Source organism: Rhamphochromis longiceps, linkage group LG18 (genome assembly GCF_057381845.1).
Source record: "Rhamphochromis longiceps isolate RC_006_pf linkage group LG18, R_longiceps_female_GT1.1, whole genome shotgun sequence".
Lineage (NCBI taxonomy): Eukaryota > Metazoa > Chordata > Actinopteri > Cichliformes > Cichlidae > Rhamphochromis > Rhamphochromis longiceps.
Window position 1 is genome coordinate 3,006,335 of NC_140574.1, and position 27,129 is coordinate 3,033,463.

At 40.2% G+C, this 27,129-nt stretch overlaps 2 protein-coding genes and 1 long non-coding RNA gene across 4 annotated transcripts; 1 reads left to right on the top strand and 2 right to left on the bottom strand.

The window, feature by feature from the left end:
- The first annotated feature begins 743 nt into the window (after positions 1-743).
- Positions 744-11,450, top strand: il20rb (interleukin 20 receptor subunit beta). The gene is made up of 8 exons (XM_085388968.1): positions 744-886; positions 965-1,092; positions 3,855-3,981; positions 6,008-6,198; positions 6,497-6,621; positions 7,000-7,147; positions 7,853-8,007; positions 8,293-11,450. Exons 2-8 carry the CDS (start codon positions 1,041-1,043, stop codon positions 8,419-8,421), a joined length of 927 nt encoding a protein of 308 aa, XP_085245094.1. The 5' UTR covers positions 744-886; positions 965-1,040; the 3' UTR covers positions 8,422-11,450.
- Positions 3,996-11,715, bottom strand: LOC146647425 (uncharacterized). The gene is made up of 3 exons (XR_014908450.1): positions 11,526-11,715; positions 7,824-7,964; positions 3,996-4,350 (listed from the first exon to the last, which is right to left on the bottom strand). It is a non-coding gene; the product is annotated as an uncharacterized LOC146647425 (long non-coding RNA).
- Positions 11,716-13,857: 2,142 nt separating this feature from the next.
- LOC146647426 (uncharacterized) lies at positions 13,858-24,025 on the bottom strand. 2 transcript variants are annotated; one of them, XM_085388878.1, is made up of 2 exons: positions 23,288-24,025; positions 13,858-16,127 (listed from the first exon to the last, which is right to left on the bottom strand). In XM_085388878.1, exon 2 carries the CDS (start codon positions 16,001-16,003, stop codon positions 14,339-14,341), a length of 1,665 nt encoding a protein of 554 aa, XP_085245004.1. In that variant the 5' UTR covers positions 16,004-16,127; positions 23,288-24,025; the 3' UTR covers positions 13,858-14,338. The 2 variants fall into 2 exon arrangements, with proteins under 2 accessions (XP_085245004.1, XP_085245003.1); XM_085388877.1 differs by lacking the exon at positions 23,288-24,025 and adding an exon at positions 20,540-20,914.
- Between the last annotated feature and the right edge of the window lie 3,104 nt (positions 24,026-27,129).

The following is a 27,129-nucleotide window of genomic DNA, read 5'->3' on the forward strand; positions in this document are numbered from 1 at the left end:
GTTTGGCTGTGTTCTTTGATTGTGTTGTGTTGTCTTCTGCTTGTTTGACTCCCTGCATGTGTCTCTTTGCATTTTTATCTATTTGCGTTTTTGGTCTCTGCTTTGGATTCATGCTCAGGCTTGCTTTTTATTGGCCGGACTTCAGCCTTGTCATCTTGCATTTTGGCCATAACTCCTGAAATTTTATGACAGAAATTAACTCACATTTTTTTAGTGTGTCCCCCTCTGCACACCACCAGACGCTGAGGTGACACAGCATCTGGATGAAGTGAACGAGTGGATAAAATGTATTCCAGGAGAGATTAGGATTCCCTCTGCTGAAGATGAAAACGAGTGCTTGTTATCTTTGGCACTTTAGCCCAGATTCTATCTGAGGATGTTACTTAAAGGAACCATTCATTTCTAAAATGCTGGTGTCAGGGCTGCTTATCTGCTTACTCACTATGTGGACTGAACAGAAAATAAGATCATGATGTACATTTAAAATCTGATCTCAGAAACCGGCTGGTGTGTCAATCAGACACTTGTTTGCACTGGACAAGCAGCACTATGTACTGACCGTGTTAATACTGATAACAAACAGCGTTGATGATCTTTGTTTGTGTTACAGAAGCTCAACAGCCGTGTTATGAGTTAAGCCAGTAATTTACTGTTGACAGCTGTGCGCCTTGAGGGAAATCATAACAGGTCAGACCGGATCTCCTGCCCCAAATACACCCTCAGCATCCGGACACACTAGCTCCTTTCTGCAGGTCAGAGAAGAGCCGAGTTACAGAGAGACGAAAGACGCTTCTTACGAGTTTGAAACAAGAGTTTGGCAGAAAGACGATAGACGAACTGAAACCTGTGATTTCACTGTGATCTTCTAATTGTCTTCAAGACCTGAGTGAGCACAGAAGGATCTGGGTTATTTTGACAGAGATCTGGATTTTTAATCTCATATTAACGATCCGCCTGTGTGCAGGTACCTGCTCAGATTTGGCTATGAAGGAACCGACGGGCTCATTTCTCCCTCTGGTCTGGAGATAAGTGCTGCAGTCATGACTGTCAGTCTCCTGCTGCTGATGATGACCCTGCTGAATTTCACAAATGGTGAGTTTACATTCAGCTGACACAGAGACCTGATTTCTGTCTGAGCCCAACACACAATCACATGAAGGCTCTGCAGCATTAGGCGCTGTTCACACAAGATCAACTAACAGGCTGGAAAATCCTCCAGGAGGGAGTCTGGCTGCTGCTTTACCAGGATTTCTTTTTGAATGGGATGGTTTATGGAGAGTCCACACACACACACACACACACACACACACACACACACACACACACACACACACACACACACACACACACACACACACACACACACACAAATCTGGATACTTGATTAAAAAATTGTAGTTTATAAAACTGTTGTAGAAAACATTAAAACATTAAAAGGTTAAAAACCATATACCACTTAGGTTCTAAAGTTATAGTAGTCTGTGTGCAAACACACACACATTGTTGTGATAACAGCATCATAATTACTAAGTTATTAATGGATATGTCAACTTCATGTTTCAGCTGGAAATGCTTTCACTTGCTTATAAATGTGTCTATTCTTATCTGTATTAACACTACGTGATATATTTTTAAATCTGTAGAATAAGAAGTAATTACCAGCGGAGGTCAGTCGTGTCTCTGTGACCTCCCTGTGAACCCCGTGAAGGTGCAGAAGCAGTTATGGTGTGCGCTCCACACACACACATGAAGCAGGAGTTTGTGTGATTCTTATAGCTGCCAGCTCGAATAATAAACAGTAACTTATTTACGCTGCACAAACTTTTAACTACGACTACTTATGTCTGTTTTTTTCTTTATTTTATTTTATTAAATTTAATATGTGGCAGAATAAAACTGAACGGAAAACTCTCCGGACTTCTGACATTATCTGATAATGTTGAAGCTGCTGTGAGCGTAACATTGCATTATGTTATAATAGCCCTGAAATGTTTTAAAGAAGCTTTCATTGAGTGTAATGGAAAGTCATAGCTTAATGCCTTTTATTGTTACATTTTAATTAGTTGAGCTGTTGTAGATGAACAAGCTCGGCTGCACCGGTGATGTCTCGGCACAACATGACTGAAGGAATCTGTGTTATCTCATGTTTGTTGAGTGAAAGCCAAGTGAGCAGTTAAAGCTATAGAGAGCATCATCATCATCATCATCATCATCATCTTTATTCATAAAGAACTAAACGACTGTATGCATAAATTGTATGAGTACAGATGAGTATGATTAGTCATATAAATAAATACTAAACATCAAAAATTATTGGAGGTCTTCTAGTAAAATCTATCACAGATGAAGAATCTGATAATTGCGTTAAAAATGCACCTAAAGGCGTCAACAGGGCAAACACAGCAGACGGATCCAGGTTCAGTCATGTAAACAGCGAGCAGCAGTGTCACACGCACGTCAGCCTAAGCCACCACAAAATTACTCAGATTTATGAGTTATTAAATAATTACAGCCCATATTCGTTTCCTCCCCCCTAAAAAATTTGGAAAATAGAAAATACGTCAGTAATACAAAAGTACACCTACACAAGAAAGTCCACTGCAGATCTTACAGTGTAAGTGGACTCTTGTATTGCCCAATCAGACACTCGATTCTTGCACGCCACAGTCACTGAAGGAGGATCATCAGCTTCATCAGTATCCAGTCTGACATCCAGTAGATCTTAAAAATATTAATTCAAGCCTTTTGAATAAGTGTAACTTTTACAATAGTTATTTTTTAATGTTGTTTTCATCACATCTACCAACTAATAATACAGTTAATTTGACCATAAATGAAAATGATCGAGTTTCCTTTTCTCCATTTCTTCACTGAACCCCGCTTTGAAAAGACCAACCTGCCTTATTTCCCCTCATCCTGACGTGTGTGGAGCCAATGCAGACAGTCGCTCTGTCACGTACAAGCAAGCAAAGCCAAGACGAGTGTGCTTTGCTCAGAACTCATGGATGCTCCTCAAAGTACTGATCATTACTATCCCTGTTATACCCGTGTAGAGCTGTGCACTACTCTCACCTGGGCTCAGCAAGCCAAGTGAAGTAAAAACTGACATGCATGACATTTATGAACTTTGGGGGCTTTTCTTTATTATTTTGGGCTTTTTGAAACTTTACTTAATGATAACAATTTATAATGAATGCATTTAAAAATAGATACATTTTCCAAAATGAAGAACAAATATTATGTCTTAATGTCAAAAACCTCTATTTGTTATGCTGCAGCTGAACTGGAGTCGGTTTTACTATAATACCATTTGGTGCCAAAAGATGGTTTAGTGACTGCAGTTTAACTTGTTGCAGTGGGAGGTCAGTGGCAATAGTAACTACCAGTAAGAAGGAAACACCGACAGCTTGAGCACAGTCAGTGCAGCAATGCAGCGAATATGGACGTTCAGCAAGTTATGACTCATGCTGGGCTTTAGCATCAAGTTATCGCATTTTTCTGTGCAGTATGTTTTGAGGCACATGGTTAAGGCCGGATATCTTTTTCCCAAACTAAATGAAACCAATCAGAAAACTGGAAACACAAGTGCAAAACACAAAGTGAACCTTCTGACTAATAAATCAGTGTGTGTAACGATGAGATGCAGGCAAACAGTATTAGATTAGATTGGGTTTATACGTGTCTGCAGCTGGAGCTTCAATTTCCTTTTTTAATATCCATCTGATGTTTTGATTAGTCATATGTCACCAGAGGATATCAGGACGTGTTCTGCTCATATTAAATTTGACTTAATATTAAATTTTTTATGATACCTGATTTATAACATTTGATCTGACATTTTACTGTGCCTGCAGATGTTTGGACGCTACCGGCTCCTGGCAGTGTTTTCATGGAGTCTGTCGACATGAGACACATGCTGAGGTGGCCCCCCCTGCAGGCTTCATGCAACACTACACTTCTGTACTCTGTCCAGTATCAGGGGTAAGTATTGTAAAAAATGCTGATCAAATATTTGCTTACACTAGTCCCCAACAGAACATCCATATTGAATGATCCATATTAAAAAGTCATACACAAAACAAACTGATGATGACTTTTAAAAATATGAATTTTAGTAAGAACAGTTTGGAGCTCAAAGTCAACCTCATCCTGTAGCTCAATACAGAGAGATCACTTTGAAGAATTGAAACATGGTTTATTGAGGCAGAGTTTGGGGATTAGACTCCGATGAGACATCACGGCAGTCAGAATTCCACGGTGAGAGGATTTAGGACAGGACGCCGCAGAGTGTAGATGCAGGTGGTGGTGAAGATGAAGACTGAGGCTTGGATGGAGCTCTGACTGAGGTGTCTGTGAGGTGGAGATGGAGAGGAGGTAGGTTGAATGAATGAAGGCCTAAAAGCGGGACTGAGAGCACAGATTTAAACTACGCAGAGTAGAGGCTGATTGAACATAAAGGCGAGCAAGAAGACTGGACTAGAACAACGACGTCAGTGTTGAGACTGAGAGCCGACAAACAAACAGCACCGACTCTCGTGTCTTTGCTGCAGACTGACAAACACAGAAATGACCAACAGGGTTTATTGCATGTTTGTATTTGTATACAACGACAGCTAAAACTAAATGATCCTGACAGGGAGACATTGTTCTTGATGTAATTCTAACCATGTGACCTAAAACAACAGGAGCAAAGAATGATCAGCAGGTACGTCTGTGTTCATAGCTGGACGGAAGTGTTTTTGCTTAGTGCTTTATTCTAGTTATTACAGCCTCAGTTTGTTCTAAGTCACCTGAGTGTAAGCCACAAAGATTACAGCTGTTCAGTCAGTAACAGTTTCATAACTGAGAGAATTTCAGTGTCTTTTATCACTGCAACACAAGAGAGACGTCTAAAAACCACCTTTAAATTAACGAGTAAATAACTTCCAACAAATCACTAACAGTGAGATCATAAGACCTGTTCGAAAAACTCTCACCTGTGGTTCCACCCTCTTTTTCTGCTTTGGAGGCGTAGCAGCAGTGTAAGACCTGGCTATGGGTGTAAGGCTCGGGTATGGGTGTATGCACCCCAACAGTGAAAGCACACAGATGCATGCAGATGCAATGATGTTTATAAAGTTTTACAACCATAAACTTAATTATTCCTCTGCTTTTTATTATAAATATTTAAAGACAAAAATCATCCTGGTGTAAAAGCTTTATGAGCTCACACCAAAACCTAACGATAGACAGGCTCAGCCACACCTCTGATCCTCTGATAAATGTCATAAATGCCACCTAACAGGTTGACTCTGACTGAATCCTGAGTCATTGCTGTGCTAAATCTTCAGTGATGTGCAATAAACAACAAATGCAATGAGGACTGCTGCGTGCGTGGTGGAGGAGGTGGAGTCGTGCAGAGGTGTATTTTAAAAGGATTAAATGTGAATAGTTTCAAACTCCTTTAAATGAAGCTAATAAAAACAGCTTTATCAAAATTACCCAGCGAGTAGCAGGAGGGGAATCACTGAGGCAGGAAAGACAGATTTATAAACAGTGACACTCAAAGAAGCTGTTACACTGCAGAGAGTTTATTGGTTGTATTTGTTCAGACCTACGTTCCTCCTCAGCTCCAGCATCATAGTTTTCTTGAGAAGAATCTATTATTACCTCACTGTAGCTTCTCAGAAAGAGGAAGAAAGTTCAACCACAGGAGACAATGAGCTCACACAGTTGGCATCATGTTTAGCATCTAAAGATGGTAAATGGACTGATTCTTATATCGCTTTCTACTCAAAGCACTGTATACAACAGAGGTAGATTAACAAAATATGGACATTAAAAACGGGGATAATTGGATTGAAATGCAACAGCTGGTCACTAATATGACTAAATGAACCAAAAAGTGCTGGATGAAGAAATCGTTATATGAATCGAAATTTGTTATATGAACTTTTAGAGTCTCTGTTCTGTTCCCAAGAAATATCTAAAAGAAAACTAAAACTCTTTCTGTGCTCGACGTCCGCAGAGAGTTTGAGCTGGAGCATCAGAACGGCAGGTGGATGGAGGCTCCAGGGTGCCAGCGGATCACGCTCAGTCACTGTGACCTGACCTCTGACCTGGGATCAGACTCTGACTACAACATCCGGGTCAGAGCGCATTGCGGCTCGCAGCGCTCCGCCTGGACCAAACTCAGACCTCCCTTCAATAGGAGACAAAGTAAGACAAGAGCTGACAGCTACGGCTGTTTTACGGCTGATGTTCGGTGTGTTTATGGATGTTTGTCTTCAGCTGAGACGTATCGTCAGGCAGGAAGAGAAAAGTCAGGCACTAAAGGAAAGAAAGAGGCCTTGGTTTTAAAATATCTGATAGAGAGTAAATGTGCAGAAAAGTCCATTTGAATTTTTGAATTTTTAAATATGTGAGACTTACTTTGAAGAGCCCACGTGATCCTGTGAACCTGGCCAAGAAAAAACATTTTCTAATAGAAATAATAAAGAGTGATTCCTGTGTGCAGCCAAGCTGTCGGTACCAAAGATGACAGTGATGTCAGCAGGCGACGCCATCCAGGTGTCGTTTGAGACTCTTCCTCTGACGTCAACCGTCGATGTGACCGTTTGGAAAAAAGGCGAAAAGCTGCAGGTCGTTATCTGATCTCCTTTTCTCTTTATTTCTAGTTCATGTTTTCATTCTTGCGTTTGCTCCTTTCTTTTCTTTTCCTTGATTATTTATTTTCGTTGAGATTGTGATTCCTTTCCTTGTTTCTGTTTTCTTTTTTCTTTCCGCCTGTCCTTCCATTTCTTTTAATCCACCTTTATTCTCACGTTTTCATGTTTTCTCCCCCACACTCTTGCTTTTTGTCCCCTTTTCTTACACTGTTTCTTTTTTCGTGTCTCCTCCTTTCTGACTTAATTTAATGACACAGTTTAAGCTTTGTTTTTTATGCATTTGCTGTATTCTTTGTTTCATTGTTTAAAATAAAAAAAAAACTCACATTTTCGTTATTTTGATCTCTTTTAGGCTGTCGTGTACTCGATGCCTGCTGAGGAAGAGGTGCTGCACATCGCCGCCCTGCAGGAGGGAGCAGTGTACTGCGTCACAGCGCAGACTGTGCTGAACTCAGGGTTTCGCAGCAACAGCACTGACACCCAGTGTGTGTCCATCATAGGTACAGGCGTAAACACACACACACACACACACACACACACACACACACTTACTTTCCTAAAATGTTTTAACTTTGAACATGTTTCTAAATTACAATAAAATCTGTAGGTCATGCTTAAATATCCTTCTAATTTAAAATGTATTTCATAAAATATTTTCTTAGTTTCAGAGATGTTTCTCTTTTCATAATACCTGGTAGTTCATTGAAGTTAAAACCTTCATCACTTTGCAAAAAAGCATTTAATAAAAGTCTTCCCTTTCCCAAAAGAAATCCAAATTAAAAAAAAACATTCACAATTTTAGAAAAAGATCTTCACCATCAAACCCATTCTCTTATTCCACATGATCTGCCTATAAAGTCTTTACTTCACAGAAACATCAAGATTTGTGCTTATAATTAAATTAAAATATGGAACCTTCCTAGTTGTCCAGATGAGGCTTTTCTTAGTTTTGGAAACAGTGGTCCTTGTTTCCTCATCAATTATTCAAAATAATTAAATGTTCAATTAAAAAATATCTGAACATCAAGAAAATGTGAACATTAGACGCAGAGAAAAAACAATAAAATCCAGAAAGAACCTAAAGAACTAAAAGGTCTGAATCTAATTCTGATCATTGAACAGACATTTTTTAAAGCCAGCATGTATGCAGTGAACTAAAAGAGCGCTCATGCTCACTGAGGTTTTGACTCCCGACTCATCTGCAGATCCAGATGCTCCTGCCTGGAAGACGCCGACCACCCTGACGGTGACGGTCATCATCATGGCGGGACTCCTGTTTGTTTTATTCTGGTCCATCGTTCACTGTCGTCCAGAAACCTGTAAAACACATTTCCATAAAGAGCCTCTGCCACAGTCTCTGGTCAGTACTACCTCTCATCTACACAGACAGAATACCTGTGGTGTAAAATATCTGAACCAGGAGGTCACAATTTATATCAGCAAACCTAACAGCAGCAGTACTTTAGCGCACCCTGCTGGTGATACACTCATAATTATTGTTTCTACCGAATATCTGACACCTAAATCATAAATACACATAGTAAAGAGTGTTACTGCACGTACTGACTAAGTTTGAGGTTCAGTGTGAAGTAAAATGATCTACTGTTTAGTGAAGTTTTCCATATCTTGGTCTGTTTTTCTACAGAGAGGTAATTGGGACATTCAAATCCCAATGAGCCCTCAGGAGAAGGAGCTTTGTGACCAGATGGTGATGGAGCCAAATCAAACCTCATCACAGACTGATGCTGCACTGATAACCCATCAGGAAGACTAAACCAAGCTGAAACTCACTGAGAATCTACAGCAGGACAACAAGGAAGTAACGTCGTGCTACAGTCCTGCAGTATAGCTGTTGGAGGGTCACACGGAGCAGCACGCAACATTTGAATGGTCCATTTATGACCCACTGATCAGAGTTGGAGGTGGAACAAGAAGCCCCTGTGAGCCCCGACAAAGCTGACAAGTGTCTACATTCCCTGTTGACTTCTCTTCAGAAGAAAAAACTGGGTATTTGTGTGACTTTTAAAGCGCTACGAAGCCCACAGAAGGAGGTCAGGATTTATTCAAGATTCAAGCAGATCCACAGTGGTAGTAAACAAAGATGTAGGGGGAAAAAAACTTGGGAAATGAAGAGACATTTTAAGTATTACTGTGTAACTGCTGATTGTGAAACTGTTAAGCAAATGAACCATCACACTTTGATTGTGAAATGAAGCAGTAATGAATCAAGCAGGGATACAGGCATATTTTCACCGAGTACATTTAAGTATATTACTCAAGAAAATATATTTACCAAGATTAAAGATTACATTCTGTTTGAATTGAACCAGTATGAGCTTCTTACAAAGCCATCAGTCCAGCAGACCAACCACAGGATTCACTACGCGTGTCAGTCTGTAAAATTCAGTTCAAAAGTTGTGAGCAACATGCTGCCTACAAATTAAACAAACCATCAGACCTGCAGTAGGAGCTCGGACTGACTTCATCAGCTTCTTAATATTTTGGTACTAAGAGTTGTTAATGCTCATTTTAGAGCAAGCTTTACAAATCTGTATTTAAAACACTCTGATGCCAGACTCTGTTCTTGTTATCTTACAGTGCTACCTCTTTAGTTCTTTTAGAGTGAAACTACATGTGTTGATTTCTAGCTGGTGCTTTACGTTAACGTCGCCTTTGTTAACGTGTATAATTAAACTGCAGCGATGTGTACGAGATGCTGTCACATCACTGCTGAAAATGTGCTGTTAGGATGAAGTTATAATTAAAGCACATGCAGTGTGTCATGTTTTTGAAATAAGCTTGCTGTGACGGAGCAGATATTGTTGGGTTACAGCTAAACACTTACAGATGAGCATTGTTTATTTTCTGTAACCTTAGACCTGAAGGGTGAGCCATGAAGTCAGGTCAACATTGTCAGGCTTTCGTGGTATTTGCTGGCTCAACAAAACCTGAAACCTCAGTCAGAGAAAACCTGTATCAGAGAGGTCACACTCAGTTTCTGTGCTCCAGACTTTCTGCCTTTAGGAGAAACTCTATACCACACGTAGAGCGTGCTGTCGAGTAAACAACCAATGTGACAGAGATGATTTTAAACAAATGTTGAACGTTGATCTACTCTGGACCGAGTAATGAGCTCAGTGTACTTATTGTGGTCCGTGCATGTGTATGTAATGTGAGGCATATAGTTTGACTGCTTTAGTCTTAAATCCTGCTGTAGAGCTATGTGTATATGTACATATATATGTTGTCATTGCAATGTTGATGTGTTTTATATATATATATATATATATATATATATATATATATATATATATATATATATATTCAATGAGGTAAATTCATTGAATAAACGTGTTTGTGGATTATCAGCCTTTAAATCTTTTTACTAGGTGTTCTGTGTTCTGCGCCTCTTGTTTTTGCCGTACTGGAGTTGTGATGGGTTTTAGCCTCCCTGCAGTCTGAATTGGATGGATGTGTGGATATGACACATTTTTGTTAAGGCCATGATAATATTTACTGTTTTAGGAAAAAAAGAAATTAGATTGTGAGAAGCGTCTTCAGAGAGCTTCATTATTGCACTGTATAACCTATGAGGAAACTTACAGCAGGGCAATAGCCCATGTCAGGTATTATCATTGGAAACACTCTAGAAGATGAGTATTTATAGTTTTGCTTTGTCGTAAATTTGTGAAAATTGAATTATTGAAGTGAAGTGGAGAGAGAGAGACCCAAATGCAGGCACTGGCTTATGTGCAATGAGTGAGCTTTACTTACACGTGGTGTACACACAATGCAACAGGTATGCACAGACACGAGCTGAACACTATCAGACATGGCAACAGGGAGGGAACACAGAGACGCAGAACAGAAAGAGCTCAAAACACAAAACCTGAGAAGTAGAAATACTAGGACAGAAACCAAAATATTAACAGTGACTGTTTGTCACCTGTTTATAACTCGAGTTACCATCTTTTCTACACTGACTGCAGTACAGAGTGAGTGAGATGCCAATCTGTGCAATGAAGGATCACGACAGACAGCAGCTTATGTGCTCTCAAGTTTATCAAAGTTTATTATTTAATGATGTCACCATCATTCAGCAGGCTATTACAAGAATGCTGATTTTCTAACACTGGAATATTTCTAACATTTTGAGTTATTTTCCAGTGTTAGAAAATCAGCACTGCTCAGTGTTAGCCATTGTTAATCTTCAAAACTGACTAGGTTACTTTTAAACATATAACACTGTCAAAAGTGTTAATTTAACACTCAACAGTGTTGTATTTAACACTCAGAGGTGTGGACCCATATAGACACTCTCCAGTGTTAATTTAACACTGGAGATTTTGAGTGTGACATGTCTCCCTATGTTTTTGTAAAGTTGGTCAGAAGGTTCCTTTGTAAGTGTGCATGCGCCATTAGCGTGCTGCCTGCTGTAACCCTAATTTCCTTCGGGATTAATAAAGTATTCTGATTCTGATTCAAACTGTTGACTGGTAGTGGATATCTATTTGTTTCTGCTGAGATTACTTGTAGATGCACACACACTTTGATCTCAGCTGTGTGTGGTGGTAAATTACACACACACAAACACACACACACACACAGATTTGCAGTATTCAAATTATTCAAATTTGAGGAAAATGCAAACTATCTGTGCAGAAACTGCAAAATGGGTGGGCAGCAGGAAACAGGTTTCAAGTACGAACTCAACCCTGAGGTTTAGCTGGATATCAAAACATAGTAAGTAACTTCACATGTTCACACCTTTAATTTGCCATCTTAAAATATACATACCTGAAACAGACTAATAATTCATTTCCATGATACTTAAAGTAAAAACAAAAAAGCTAGAGAGATGGATGAGTTAAAACAAACCTCTGCTGGCTGTTTGTAATCCTCCAGTTGAACCCAAACGCTGTTGTGTCTTGCTGATGTTGACTTCTGTTTGAAAGTGTATGAAAAAAAGAAAAAACAAAGTGAAATTAGAAAAGCAAATAAACCTTAATATTTGTTTAATTTTTAACTTGTCGATGGTTTTGTTGTGAAGCTGCTAAAATCTTGAAGAATCTGTAAATACACCAACTTCATTCATTGTCTGTCAAATTTGATATAAATAACTTTACCTTTTAGCTCTACACAAAACACTGCCAACACCATCTAGAATACAATGATTAGATTAAAAATGACAAAGGGACACCAATGTTTGGATACTTAGTACAAATAATATTATAAATATTAAATGTTTTCATAAATTAAAATGAACATATCTAAATGAAACAAACATTGTCATGGTCTGGTTGGGCACCTACAGGTCTCAGACAGCGGCTCCTCCTCCTTTAGGCGGAGTCCGGTTGCCCCTCCCTGGCTGACCACCTGTGAGCAATCGTGCCAGCGGTATATCAGACCTGCGCTCTCAACCACTCATCGCCTGAGTATCTGCTATTCCCATGTTAGTTCAGTGGAGCATCCTAAACCTTGTCTTAACGCCGTGTGATGACTCACCTGTCTTTCTTGTCCTCAGAGATAGCACCCGGAGTGGAGATCTTGTTCCCCTCGCTCCCGTCCTCTTGGACCTGGGCCGCCTGCTGCTTACACCACGTGGCCTGCCGGCCCACCGCTCACCTGCCTGCCTCCCCACGCCTCGACCGCTTCCGGATTTTCCGCTCCACCTGTCCCCTCCATCTGAAACCAATGCCCCCGGTCCCTACCTAGTCCTGTTTCTACCTCCCCGCTGTTCAGCCATCTCCTAGAGGTGTCTAGGTCGCCCTCATTATCCCCGACGAATCCTACGCGCCACTAGTGTGGTGGCGTCGCTTTGTGTTTCACCTTTGTTTACCTGTGGGCGGAAATAAATCATTTGTTTTCTGTCACCTCGCTTCCGGGTTGGTTTCTGCGCCTGTGTCCATCCCTGTTCCCTCGTGCCGCTGGGCCGTGACAAACATAAAACAAAAGACACACACACACACACACACACACACACACACACACACACACACACACATATATTTATATACATATATACAAAAAAAGAGCTCAGTGAACATGAACTTACTGTGAAGTGTACCTTTTATCAGAAAGGAAGATTTTTCTTTTCACTTACTTTCAGGTTTCTTTAATGTGGCAAACAGGCGCACGGCCCTCCCCCACCCACATACAGGCTTAGCCATGCTGCAGCAAAATATAAAGGAAGTTAGCTGTAGATGACATAAAGTAGTTTTCAAACTAAACTAATAATAATGAAAGCTGTTGAAAGTTAAAAATGAATTCTTTTAATTTACATGTTGTTATGCATTCGTCTTCCATTTTAGTACATTTTGAAAAATAAAATTTGACAGATTTTTTTCTTTGTTTTCTCCTCTCTCTCTCTTTGTGTGTGTTTTTGCCCTGGGTACAGGAAGAAGAACGTATGGTGGAAGTGAACAGGACAGCGACTGTGTAACCAAGTATGAATTCTCAGAAGTCCTCCGCACCCTCATTCACAGCAAAGCTGAAAGTGAAAGAAGAGCTGCTGCAGGAGAATTGCGCCTGATGCCTACATGAGCTTCAGATGAACACAAAGGGTCTTCATGACCAACAATCACATGTGAAATTTAGACAAATATAATGCCAAATAAAACTGGAGTAAACTCATTTATTCCAGAATGTATACACTAAATGATGTTTTCCATAGGCCCAAGAACAGCACACAGCACAAGATCTGTACAATTACTGTTTCTAAATTGTTTCATAAATACTGCTCACATCAATGCACTTACAGTAGCCGCAGTAAAACCAAGAGGAAAATAATTCAAGTTTATATTCAATGGACCAAAACGTAATAACTTGGATATGGAGTTGGTTTCATGTTGATCTATGACTTCATCTAGTACTTACCAGGTGAGGTAAATGAGGTAAATACAATCTCATATGAGTAACATGACCTTTTAAAGAACTAAGCCGAAATGCAGAAGTAGTGTTTCAGGAAAAACTTCCTTAGACAGCATTCTGACTTTTCTGTATGACTTTGAACAAAAATAATTTGGTGCACAAGTTTGATTCATTTGGGCTTTTTCTAATTTCTTAACATTTGATTTGCTGTAAAATGACAATCATAACTTTCAGCAGTGATTAGGTGAAGACCCAGTAGGTGAAGGAGTGAATTTTTAATGTGGGTGGACGGAGGACAGATGTCTTAGCTAACAACACAAACATCACAACAATACAAACGTAGTTATAGTTTGACATTTATTGATGCATCCATCATTCACCACAACAGACGTGAATGCTATCATGGACAAAAACATAATGAAGCTCATAAAATGATTTTATATATTAGTAACATTCACATTTGCACAAATGTGACTTTGCACTATATTTATCTTTTTTTTATCCCAAATTTAATTTGAAGAGTTAAGGTTAGAAAATTAATTATTACAATTTAGTTCAATGTAAACAAAACAGATTAAGAAATGATATTGAAATAAACCCAAAGCTGAGAGTAGCGTGTGTCAAGCAGACTGTGGAGAAGAGCAGAACAAATTCAACCAGAAAATAAAAACTCATTTTTGTCATTGTGCTGTGTTTACATCTTAAATTACTTGCAGTAGTACAGCCAAGTGGTGAAGCACGCACTTACATTGCAAAACAAGTTCAAACTGAACTGTGGTGAAGTCGTTCTCTGACTCTGGACAAGTTGCCTTGTTGACTTGCTAAGCATTAACATCAAGTGATTCTTGATGACGCAGGAGTTTCTTGCCTTGCTCTATTTTAGCCATTGTCTCTGCTTTTTCCTTCATGGACCTCAGAGACTGAACTCGTTGCTTCCAGCCTGGTTTGCCCTCAGATTTCTCTCCTTCAATAAGCATGTCGATGTACTCTGGAGTGGACAGAGGGTTTGCCTTCAGTGCTATCTCTTTGAGTCTGTTCAGACACTTGGAAGATCTCTCCATCAGTTTCACTACGTCAGCCTGCAAACTTTTATACTCAGCATTCAGTTTATCAATCACTTTCTGAACAGTCATCTTCTCTCCTGTGGCTTCCCGATACTTTTCTTCCAGCTCCTTTATTGTTCTTTTCTCTTTAACATCTTCATAGCCCCATTTGTACTTCTGGTTAAAGTGTACATTCCAAATACATTTTCCTGGACATTGAGTACAATATCCATCTGGCCCCATTGCTGCACAGCTCCTTTTATCTGCATCATTTGCATAGGCACAAGGGTAGTGACAGGTGGCATGACACTGCTGACAGTTGGTGATGTAGTTTCCAGATCCAGAAATGTCCTCCTGAACAGGCTTTTTGACAGTAACTTCAAATTCAAAGTTCTCATTTCTGCCGATCTCTGCTTCATATTCTTTAAGTTTTTCCCTCGTCTCTTTTATCTCCTCAAGCTTGGCTAACCCAAGTTTCACCTGCACCTGCAGATTCTCAACTGAAATCTGGAGCTGCTTTCTTTCTCTGAGGACTTCCTTTGTCAGTGTCAAGCTTTTAGTTTCTATTTTATTCAGAGTGGCAAAAAACCTTTTCATGCTTTTTGTCCCCATCTCCCAAAACATCTGATCAAAGTCTCCTTCATCATCATCATCACTCATTCTGTCTCCTTCAGCTGATTTGTTATTTGCAAACAGCGCTGAGTTATTGAATTTGAAGTGAACCGGCAGCCCGTCTTTTGTTTTAGGACATGGGACTCCTGCAGCATTGATCGCCTCGAGAACTGGAGGTCGCTGACCGTCTGCAAATGTCACCAGAACCCTGATGTTTTCTGCCACATCGTTGCCAAAGATTGAGAGCACTGAATCAAACACATATTTTTGTGTTGGTGTGAGTCGTGCTAAAGCAGCCTGAGCTACAAAACACACAGCATCGATTTCACTGACACCATGTGAGGAAGTGAAGAGATTACGTAGCTGCTCTGTGATCTCTCTGTCTCTTTCTATGCCTCTTGTATCTCCAAAGCCTGGAGTGTCCACAATGGTCAGAGAGAACGGGATTTGAAATCCCTCCTGGTGGTTGATTTTGTACACAGCGACTTCAGAGGTCTGACTGTGAGCTTGTGATGTTGACTGAGTTTCATTCACCAAGTTAAAGCGATATGGATCCTCCCATTTAACACCTAAAATGTAATTGATCATCCCGTTGATGAGAGTTGTCTTCCCAGCACCGGTTGCTCCAAGAACCATTATGGTGCGATTAGGTTTACTGGACTCTTCTCCAAAACTAAAACTCTTGCATCCATCAACATTGAATTTATCATTTTTTAGGGGAATGACATAAACCGGGAGATGTCCTGAATGTGATTCCAGCAGTTTGCTGATCTTTTTAACAGCATCTGAAAGCTTTATGGGGCTTTTTTCTCCCTTAAAGCGGCTGAACATTCTCGTTTTGTTTTATATTAATTACTAAAGTTACTATGAAGACGTTGATCTTTCGTTGATCTTTCTCGCTCTGTGCAGTCAGCATCAATATCTTCTGCTCTGGAGGTGTTGTTCAGGCCCAAATCTGAAGAAATATGAAATGTACAAAATATAAATACACAGAATTAGAGTCATCAAGTTTAAATAGGAATGATCTGTGCTTAACAATGACTGTGTATCTTAAGTGAGGGAAGACATTATATCGATATTGAGGGAATGGCATTCTGCTCTATCGCTGTACTCATGGAGATGTCGAAGAAAAAAATGATCTATTTTTTTTATGTAGAATTGTCGCCTTAGATCCTTAAATTAGCTTAAAATGGCTAAACTACACAAAAACCACCACATTTTATTCTAAGCCCAAAAATTATCCCCACTGAAAATAAAATCTTATGTTAAGATTTTAGTTTGGACTACTCACTTTCAGTTTTAAATTTATATATTATTCTTTAATGTGGTGTGACTTTTACCATTCAAAGCATGCAGTAAAATTTTACTTTTGTCTGTTTTCTGCAAGGGTGCTTTGCTAATGAAAAGATAAGTTTGGGCCATTATTGCTGTTAGATAATGGAGTGTGTGTGCACGCGTGTGTGTTTGTGTGTGTGGGTGTGTGTCCTCAAGTCCTTTCTCCTATAAGGCCACACACTGGGGGTGTCCAAATTCATAGGCTGCATCCTCCTGAGGCCGCATTTGTAGGCCGATTACGTCACAGCGATGCGACGAAGGCTGTCCAAATTTGTACACTCCTCCAAATGTGTCCTACTTTTCCCCAGATTTGAAGGATGGGTCGGGTGTATCCTTCGTGGCCCACCATGTCCCAGAATTCATAGCGCAGCCCAGCCAATTCCAGTTTCCAACAATGGCGGCAGCTACTTAGTTTTAATATTACTCTTATTTCTCTTTCTGGGTCACAAAATACACTTTTAGGATATTTTCAGGTGAGAATGTAGCTGTGTAAACTTCAAATATTTGCTCGGTTTATCAAGATATCACGTTTGCAAAAGTGCTCCGATGTTTTTGGAGACGTCTGTTACCTATGGGCTCAAATTGTGGTCATAAATATTTTGTACTTGTAAATCAGGATTTGTGTGTGTAAAAAGAATTTGTGTGTGGACTTAGCAAAAAAATACGTGTGAAACTCTGCACTCAAGTTTCAAGTTTCAAGTATGAATTTTGACCCTATTTTTCTTCGTTTCATCTGATTGGCCAATGTCATGTCAATCACAAATTTAACAATCCAATCAGAGAACAGATAGGTTTGGCTATTGGAGGGGTGCTTTATGGAGCTTCAGGTCCTTGAAGGGAATAAATGCCCTTTACATGCCAGCCCAGCGTTTTCCTTCATCACCAGGAAGGAAAACAGTCTGTGGTCGTCCGAGTTTGGTGATTTTTGTGTCACAGGACTACGTGTTTAATACAGGGACTTCCACAGCCTTTTCAACAGCGCTGCGGACCGGGGGGGGGGGGGGGGGGGCAGTGTTGTGGAAATGACACAGTCTTCACTAGTGGGGATAGTTACAAAGCTTTCTTCGTTGTGAATTAGCGATACATGTTTTTATTGAACATTTGAAGATAAAAAAAACAGAAACTCTTGTAGAGGACATAAAGTCAGAGATGGAAACGACAAGGAGCAGGAATTATTGATTTTTAATGTCACAATTCCAACCCTGCTCCTTTATCCGTTCTTCGAACGGCAAAAGTGACCCGAAATAGGCACTCTGGTGGAGTTACTTTGTGTGTGTGTTTATAAGTAGTTTTAAACCTTGTGATCCACAAAACAGCATAACAGTGAAAGAAGAACTGACTGCGTTACAGTCAGAGCAGGAGCAGCGGCTTCGCTCATGCGCGATTCATTTGCAGTTTGGACGCACAGGTGTGAACATCTCCTGCAGCTGGGGGAGGACTATCCTCCGCCCGTGAGCACTTTAGCACGGGTGAGGTGCCCACGGCAGCACCGCTGCTTGTTGAGAGTAAGAGCAACACGCGCTTTCACGTCAAAAAGTCGTCATAAATAAGTCTCCAATAACACCAGAAAAAGTCGCCAGATTTGTTGCTGGTCGCTTTTTAGAAAAAAAGTCGCTAAGGAGGTCTGAAAAGTCGCTCAATATAGCGACAAAGTCGCTAAGTTGGCAACACTGCCTGCAGTTCAAAACAGCGCCCCCCAAACAGCCAAACCCATCTGTTAAATTAGTGATTGACATGACATTGACCAATCAGCTGAAAGGAAGAAAAATAGGGTCAAAATTCATACTTGTAACTTGAAACTTGAGTGCAGAGTTTCACACGTATTTTTTGGTCCACACACAAATTCTTTTTACACATACAAATCCTGATTTACAAGTACAAAATATTTATGACCACAATTTGAGCCCATAGTTACCCACCAGCTCGATAGCTAGCCGGGGGTATAACTGCGAACTCCCGGCACATCGTTTTCAGATCTCCGCGGTCTTTCTCTACTCAGGTTAAACATGACATATAGGTCACTTAGATAACTTAAAAATGTTATTGTTTGGCTTTTTTCAGTGTTTTATTTGTTCGTAAGTAAATCGCTTTGGCTGAGATTACAGCTGAATAAACGTCAAACAGAAAACTGATTAAACAGAAGTGTGAGACGATAAAACATTTACGCCAGTGCCCTGTTATATTTTACATAGCAAGGAGCAGATGGCTGATTTTATTAAACTCCTCCGAGACAGCTGGTGATGCAAAACTGAAGGCTAGACTGTTCAATTTCACAGCAGCTCACTTATAGACCATGAAGGCTGGGTCCTCAGGAGGATGCAGGCTATGAATTTGGACACCCCCACTGTTTTGTAAACTAATTCAGTAACTAATTTAATAACAAAAAAGATGACTAACCTTTCAGAGCTTCTAACATATCTCTGTTGCAAGAACCAAAACAAAATTTTTGTTCTCGTTCAGCTATGCAGCTGTACTGCAGCCATGGGTAGAAATATGCGCAGTAGTGGAGGAGCAGTCACTATGGAGATGGCAAGACTTTACAGCACACAGGAGGCTGAGTGTGAAGACACACAGAGGAGGCCTCAGAGGTAGAAACAGACCAGCTGGAGTCGAACTCATCTGAAGCTGAGAGTGGGGAGGAGCTGGTTGAAGCAGTTACAGGATGGACTTCTCCATCTCCATATTTTGGTCTCCTACAGAGACTGCAACGCTCTCCTACGTCCCACCAGCCAGAGGTTTGATTCTGGGACCTACACACCATGCCAACAACTGTGCACTGCTGCCCATGGATGAAATCCTACAGCAACTGTGGCCATGACAAACCTGTATGCAGTGGCTTATGTGGAACTGCAGTTTTATGTAGCAATGCTCATAGTCAATTTAAATCTGCAGGGTGCTGCAGCCTCTGCTCCACCTGAGTCAGACTCTTATTTGTGTTTCAGATTGAAGTAGTTTTAAAAGACCGAGTTGGTTAAAGTGAAGAAAACAAATGTTACTATATATTATTTTTACAGCGGTTTTGGGAGCTATCATTTTTGTACTTAGGATCTTTAAAAAAAAATCTGACATTATAGAAAAAATAACACTATTGTTACCTGGCTGTGACGATAAAACCAGATCAGTTGTGATATTGCTTCCTGGGGTCCTTGAATGGCATATGTACTTGGCTGTGATGACAAGTTGAAGGTGAGGCTGGAGCAGGTGTGGCCTATCAGAAAAAATGCAATATCAGGTATTACCAGAGCTACTGGTTGGTAAAGGCTGTGTCATCTCTATTTACTCAAAAAGACGTTTTTTTTAAAACAGTTTTATTGCAATGATAATTAGCACCATGTGCTAGACCCAACATAGAGATCTAGTTGGACAGAAGTTTGAGGCCAGCCCAGTCTCTGGTGAGGCCGAGGGCAGAGTTACAGTCTCTGAATGGGACGCACCAACGAGGAATCAAAGATACATTCTTGTAAAGTGGCTCATTAACAAAAAATACAGCGGCCAGCTTAGAAACACAAACTTCAGGAGCAGACTCTTGCTGACTTCAAAGGAGGCAAAGGAGCGAGCCAGGTCCCTGGCTTGTAGTTCCTCTTTAACATCAGTGCTGATCAAAACAGAGGTCTCAGGAAACTGGAGTAATAAAAGAGTTCCTCTATTAAAGTAGATATGCTGTTAAGTCCAATGTACAATGAGCTCTCCAAGCCGGGAGACTGACAGACCTTAGGCATCCTACTCAAATCCTCTCAAACAAACTAGAGTCTGCTGGGTCGATGGTGGTCATGTCTTTCTGTCAAGGCAGCCCGTGTAGCAGGCACCGATTTGCAGGAGTCAGATTAGACTGATTGCATTGGCTAATTGTGCAGCTCCTCGGCCAAAGGAGGAAAAATCATTTTCTGTCCAGTGAACCACTTGTCACCTGACTCAAACAGGCTCTCGTCCACACTGTTCTTATTTTTAAAGTGCTCTCCAAACAAACATTACTATTAACAGCTGGATTTTCCTGTTTGAGTGCAGCTAGCCAAACGCCGCATACCTACTTACTGCTAAAGAGTAGTGATGTGTGATACCACTGATTTCGATGTATTTTACGTCCACATGTGACTCCGTTTACGCTCAGCCATTGTTGTGAGTGCACACGCCAGCAGGGGCTGCGACACAATTATACAGCCGTATTTCGCACACGACTATAAATGATGGAAGAGGAAGTAGTTCCTTCCAATTTAGATGATCCGAATGTTATACTTTCTTTCCACTGCGTTCCTGTAAATGAAAAATTACAAATTTACCCCAAAGTACTAAAATATCGATATTTTAATATGAGAATCGATTCTAGAACATAAATTACTAGTATCGGAAGAATCGATATTTCAATATCGATCCGCACATCACTACTAAAGAGACATGAAAGTAAAAGTGGACAGTCTATCGTTTCTTTCTTAGCATAAAACTTATTGTTTCAGCCAGGAGCAGCATGTAAGTGATCCCCTTAGACTGATTTTTACTTTTAATGTCCTTATTTTCCTCTGAGTTATCGATTCTGTCACTGGCCTTTATATGTGTAGCATTTCATGTCCCCATTAATGTTATTGTTACTGGTGACACTATGATGATTATTATTATTGATTGTATCATTATTATCAATTAGATCTTTATTTTGATCTGCATATGTATATGTGTGTGCGCGTGTGTGTGTGTGCATGTGTGTGTGTGTGTGGGTGTGTGCGCGCGTGTGTGGGTGTGTGCGCGCGTGTGTGGGTGTGCGTGTGTGTGCGTGTGTGTGTGTGTGTGTGTGTGTGTGCATGTGTGTGTGTGTGCATGTGTGTGTGTGTGTGTGTGTGTGTGTGTGTGTGTGCGTGTGTGTGTGTGTGTGTGTGTGGGTGGCAAAGTGCTTCCACGCAGTGTACCAGGGGTATGGAGAAAAGTTGTCGTACCATAGGCATGAGGAGTGTGTGTGTGTGTGTGTGTGTGTGTGTGTGTGTGTGTGTGTGTGTGTGTGTGTGTGTGTGTGTGTGTGTGTGTGTGTGTGTTTGTGTGTATTTATATGTGGAAAGGAAAATATGTAAACATGAATATGCTGCAATAGAACTAAAGTATCCACTTATAACCACGAGTAGGGATGGGTATCGTTTAGGTTTTATCCGATACCGGTGCCAAATCGGTACTTTTGAAACGGTGCCGGTGCTCAAACCGGTGCTTAAAGAATGGAGAACACAAAATTGGTCCAAAAACCTCATGTTCAGCAGTTTTTTTGTAAAAAGATAACAATGTTAGCCTTTTCTGCAGCTATGGGGCATATATGGTATCACTCTTGGCTGGAAGCTTAAACAATGGAAAAAACACAAACTTTGTCCTAAACCTCTCATGTTTAACTGTTTTCCACTTTTTCTTTGGTCATTTTAGCCTTTTTGTCCAGGGTGAAGGGAGTATCTGCCATCAAACAAGAAGACAGCCGCATGTAGCTATGATGATGTTTGCTAGTTCACCTTACCTGCATTAATGTAATAACGTGGTTAGCCTACTCAACGTAAATTACACACGAACAACATTAAGCTACTCACGCAGAGAAGAACGGCTGCTGCTGCATCATCATCCTCATCATTTCTGCTACACTGGCAGGGCTAGGGGCCAGGACTCTCCTCTTCGGGTTTTTGGGGATGTTGCATAACAGGCAACCCACCCGCAGTAGATGCGCTCGGTGTGAGGTCTCGCAGCAAGCTATCAAATACGGCGCATTTCTGGGCTTTTAAAAAAAACGCTATGCGTCGCCAGGTGTTTCATCGGATTTGAGGTGTTACCTCCTTTGACAGTATCACAGTATCAGCTTAAAGCACTTGTTGCTGCTGAGTTTGCATCTTTTGCTGTGAAGTACAGCCAGACTTTTGACCGCTTCGCCTTGGGCATTTTTAATCTGTAGCTCTGCTCTAAAAGAACGTACGTACCTGGCCCCGCTAACTATTCTCGGAAACTAAAATGATTGGCTAGAAGTGTATCACAGCTCGGGAAAAAAAAGCACCGAAATAAAGCACCGAAATAAAGCACCGAAACGTGCGCTGCTTTTCGGTCTGGTTACTACCGTTTATGTCAGAACCGGTGCCATCATGGCACCGGACACCGGTACCCATCCCTAACCACGAGTGTCTTGTAATGTCTGTTTAAAACGTGCCTGGCAGCACATGGTACATAGTCATTTGTATTGTAATTTATCCTGAAACCTCTGAACGTAATAATTTTATAAGCAGATTTTCCACATGCAGATCAGTGAAGTTCCTGCCTCTGTAAGATTAAAAGTGTACAGAAACAAGCAGCACTGGCATTGTTTTCATTTTGAATATTTAATGTTTAAACTTTTACGTGGGTAGTACATTTCTAACCAAACTTAACTTCATGCTAGTGCATTATGTCATAAGCTAACATCATCAGTTGTCACCTTTCAGTCTAACTCTGTCCTGTCTGAAAAACCCATCAGATTCATTTATCATTAGGATTCCTTTTAGTTTTGATTATCACAAGATTACAGAACACAAAATGGAGTGAAAATAAAATATTTATTACATTAAATTGTAACAAAAATCTTATAAGTTATAAAGCTTGTAATTACTGTAGCATGCAATGTTAAAAGAAAACCTATCCAAACAATACAAACTTTACATAAACCTTGTGTTGATCTTAACCTCCACTGGCACGTGGTGCTCAGGCACCCCTTACTATATAAATAGCCCCTTTTTCAGTTTATACAACTCAATAAAAGATAAACAGTAAAATAACCCCTCAGTTTATTTGTTAACTTACCACTTAGTATGCCTCTGACCAGTAAGGGAGAGCAAGTCTGCTTTACTCTGTGGCTCCTTTTGGGCTTTTATGCAGTGTGCACACAGTGTGTAGTGTGCACATTTCATGCAGCGTGAAAAACGTGTTGTTTGGGTACACTTCAGCAGCACTACATCGAAACCTGAAAGAGGTTCACTGTCACATGTTTAACTATTGCCAATCCAAGTTATCAGTTATTGGCAAGCTAGTGATAACAGTAGCTATAGAGAGTGCAGAGTAGACAATTGTTGGAGGAGAACTTTGGAACTTTTTTCAAGTTGTCATGATTGACAAAATGTGTAATTTGACACATTTTGTCAAATCACAAAATGTTACAGGTCATATTTAAAAGCAGCTGTCGAGAGAACCTGAAGTTTTCAGGGAAGTTTTCAGAACACATTTCTATCTTTGTTTGTGCTGGGGAAGAAAAGGGAAAAAAAAGAAAAAGTGAAACATATGAGTTAAAAGACTCACTTTGTGCAGACTCTTCAGCGATGACTGAATTGCAACTGATTTTTATACTTGGAGAAAAAAGAAAGACAAAGAAAAAAGTAATCACATTTAGAGGTACATAGAGTTTAGAGTTCCTTTTTTTACTTATTAATTTAAAATAATAATTTTGTCAATAAGATAATTTTTAAAATGTATATTTAACATTTGTACATTTACAATTCAAAATCTTCAAATTTGAAACACACTAGATTGGCAGGAACTTCTGTGACATGCGTCAAGTCAGCGTTCGAGCTCGTCATGCCCAAATCGGTACAGAGAATCACGAAATTCTCTAATTCATTCAAATTAGTCTGGAAGGACAGATGTCGTGATCCTGGCTGAATCGACAGCCAGTCTGTGGTTACTTTGTGCCATAATGTCTCTGGAGACTTCGTATTTTCTCCAGAGTAATCGATTTGATAATTGAGAGACAAGCTCGCATCTATTAAATACTTTCTTTTCTAAATCAGTGTTACAAAAATATTGTCACGTGTCGACCAGATTCAGACGTAGAAACTCAGTTGTGCAAGTAAAGTGATTTTATTTACAGTGAAGGTGAGTTGTGCTATTTATAAAATCTTCTAGTTATTCACAGTTCAAGAGTCTCTTATGTACAAGGTCCAACAAGGGAGGTGATTTCATGCTTCCAGGTTTTCTAGAGATTCAACGTTTCCAGAAAAGGAATTCTTTGTGGTCAGTGTGTTGTACGTTTGTGTACTTGGGGGGGTTGACAGCAATATTAGTGTTTATGAGGGTTTCTTTTCTTTGCCCCTTTTGTTTGATACAATCATTTGTCTGCTAAACAACAACAAGAACACCAACACCCCAATATTATCAGTATGTGCAACTCACTTTGTATAATTATTAATACTACTACTATTACTATTTAAATTTTTTTGCTCTGTTCTCATTCTTCCCAGTTAGGACAGTAGTTATTACATGGAAGACAAACCAAAAGATTTAAAAAAGGAAACAACACCATCCCACTGCCACATCCCCTCATGCACACTTATGTGATACAGATCTGATGCACACATATGATACAGGGAGAGCAAACTGAGAAGTATGAACAGACCAGGTTTTACAATTTAGTGATTTATTTATTTTTTTGTAACAACAAGAAAGTAAGAAAAGAGAAATAGGAAAAAAACCATGAATGAAAATATAAAACAAGGTAAGTTCATCCAAAAGTTTCTGGACCAGCTCTTTTCTAATAAGTTGTCTGAATCAGGACTGAACTCCTCCCAAGGATAAGAAAGACGAAGACAATGAGAGATCCAGCATTCGAAGAAGCATTTGTCCTCCTGGCTGTGGGTGGTGCGCTCACTTGATGGTGGCTCTCTCTGTGGCAGAGTATCACTTCCTGTTCCTGTTAAAATACAGTGGGGTTTTTTTGTGGCACTTATCTGAGTAGCCAATCTAATTAAGAACTTTATATATAATGTCTTATTTCAGAGTGTAATGTTCACTTGCTTTATGCAAAGCACACTCTCTGTTAAATATAGTCACTGTATTCACTCACTGTGTCTTTAGGGATTCACCAGCTTAGCTCCCCAGCAGTGGAGAGTAGACGTTTATCACAGTAGATGTCTTTCTGAAAGCGCTGTAACTAAGTTTAAGAATATAATCCACCCACTGTTATCATCTTCAATGCCCTGTACCAACATAGAGCAGAGCAGCTATCTGAAAGCTGCGCCAACAGAGGTCGATTATCTTGTTAATAATTTTACCTCCTCACTACGTACGACTCTGGATACTGTAGCTCCGGTGAAAACTAAGGTCTCAAATCAGAAGTACCTGACTCCGTGATATAATTCTCAAACACGTACCCTAAAGCAGATGACTCGTAATCTGGAGAGGAAATGGCGTGTCACAAATTTAGAGGATCATCATTTAGCAATATTATTAAAAGGCATGGCATACAATAACTTACAAAAGGTCATTTACAAGTAATTTAGCACCAGATTCTCCACAAACATCAGTGTGCGATTGGACAGGGGCAACCATCATTTGGCCATCCCCCAGCCCTGTCACAAATGGTTCTCCTTTACCAGCCGGCCGACGATCCAAGACCAACCGAAGATCCACAGCACTACGGTATCACTGCGTCTACCCAGGATTCTGACTTAGAAGCATTCAGTCATAATCCTGCAGATTGTAGCTTCACACCATTGACTCCCAAAGCCAAGCACATACACCAGCAGCATTACAAGTGCAACAACACATCATCAGTGGGGGAAGGTAAAGCTAAAGCATCCAGTTCATCCCACAAACAATTTTTTAAAAGATTTTTTTTAGATTTACACAAATTTAGAAACACATTAAATGAACAAAAGTTCATGAAAATGATTTATACACATTTTTAATAATATTTCAAATCGAGTAAGTCTCTTTACCGATATACAACAAGTAAGAGTAGAGCTCAATTTTTAAATGTATTTCATTGTTATTAGAGATTATTGACAAAAACACTAGTAGGGTAACAGTTAAAGAACATATTTCCATGGCAACAAATTCTTGTCTCTGAAACACAACATTTTAAGAATCTGGGCATTTTTATTTATAACAGTGATGAAAACAATTCAGTTTAACCAACTGACTGACAAAAAAATCTAAGCAAAAAAAGAATTACATTAGTTATACTATTATCACTGTTAAAATTTATTATTCAGGGTTTTTTTGCCCAAATTCCAGGCAAGACGCAGAAATTAGGCCAGAAGACGTTGCAGACTCTAGGATGACTTGCTTAATGTCTTAATGAAGTACCAGGCCTGGGGCCTGTTCTTCGTACGTCGCTTACTACATCCAAGATCAAATGACACATCCAAGACCAAACCATCGCGCTAACCGTGAGCTCGCTAATCCGGTTCCCCGAACACGCCTGCTGTTGACGATTAGTACAGCTGGACGCAGTAATGTGACATCACTGGGTGTCGTAAAAGGGGCTACGCATCGATAGTAGAAACATTGATCGGCAACCTGCTGATTGGTCGGCGAAAATGTCGAAGGGGCGCGCTCGGTATTTTCCGGCAGCAGAGCAAGAACTCATGAGTGAGGGATTTCAGGAGTTTCAGAGTTTAATTAAAACGCAAGAGAAAACTGCAAAGGCTGCAGAAGCAAGGAGAGAGGGCTGGCAGAAAGTTGCTGACAAATCAAACTCGTAGGTAATTTAATAATAATACTAATAATAATGGATTGGGTTCATATAGCGCTTTCCAAGGCACCCAAAGCGCTGTACGATACCACTATTCATTCACTCCCACATTCACACACTGGTGGAGGCAGCTACGGTTGTAGCCAGGCTGCCATATCGCGCCATCAGCCCCTCTGGC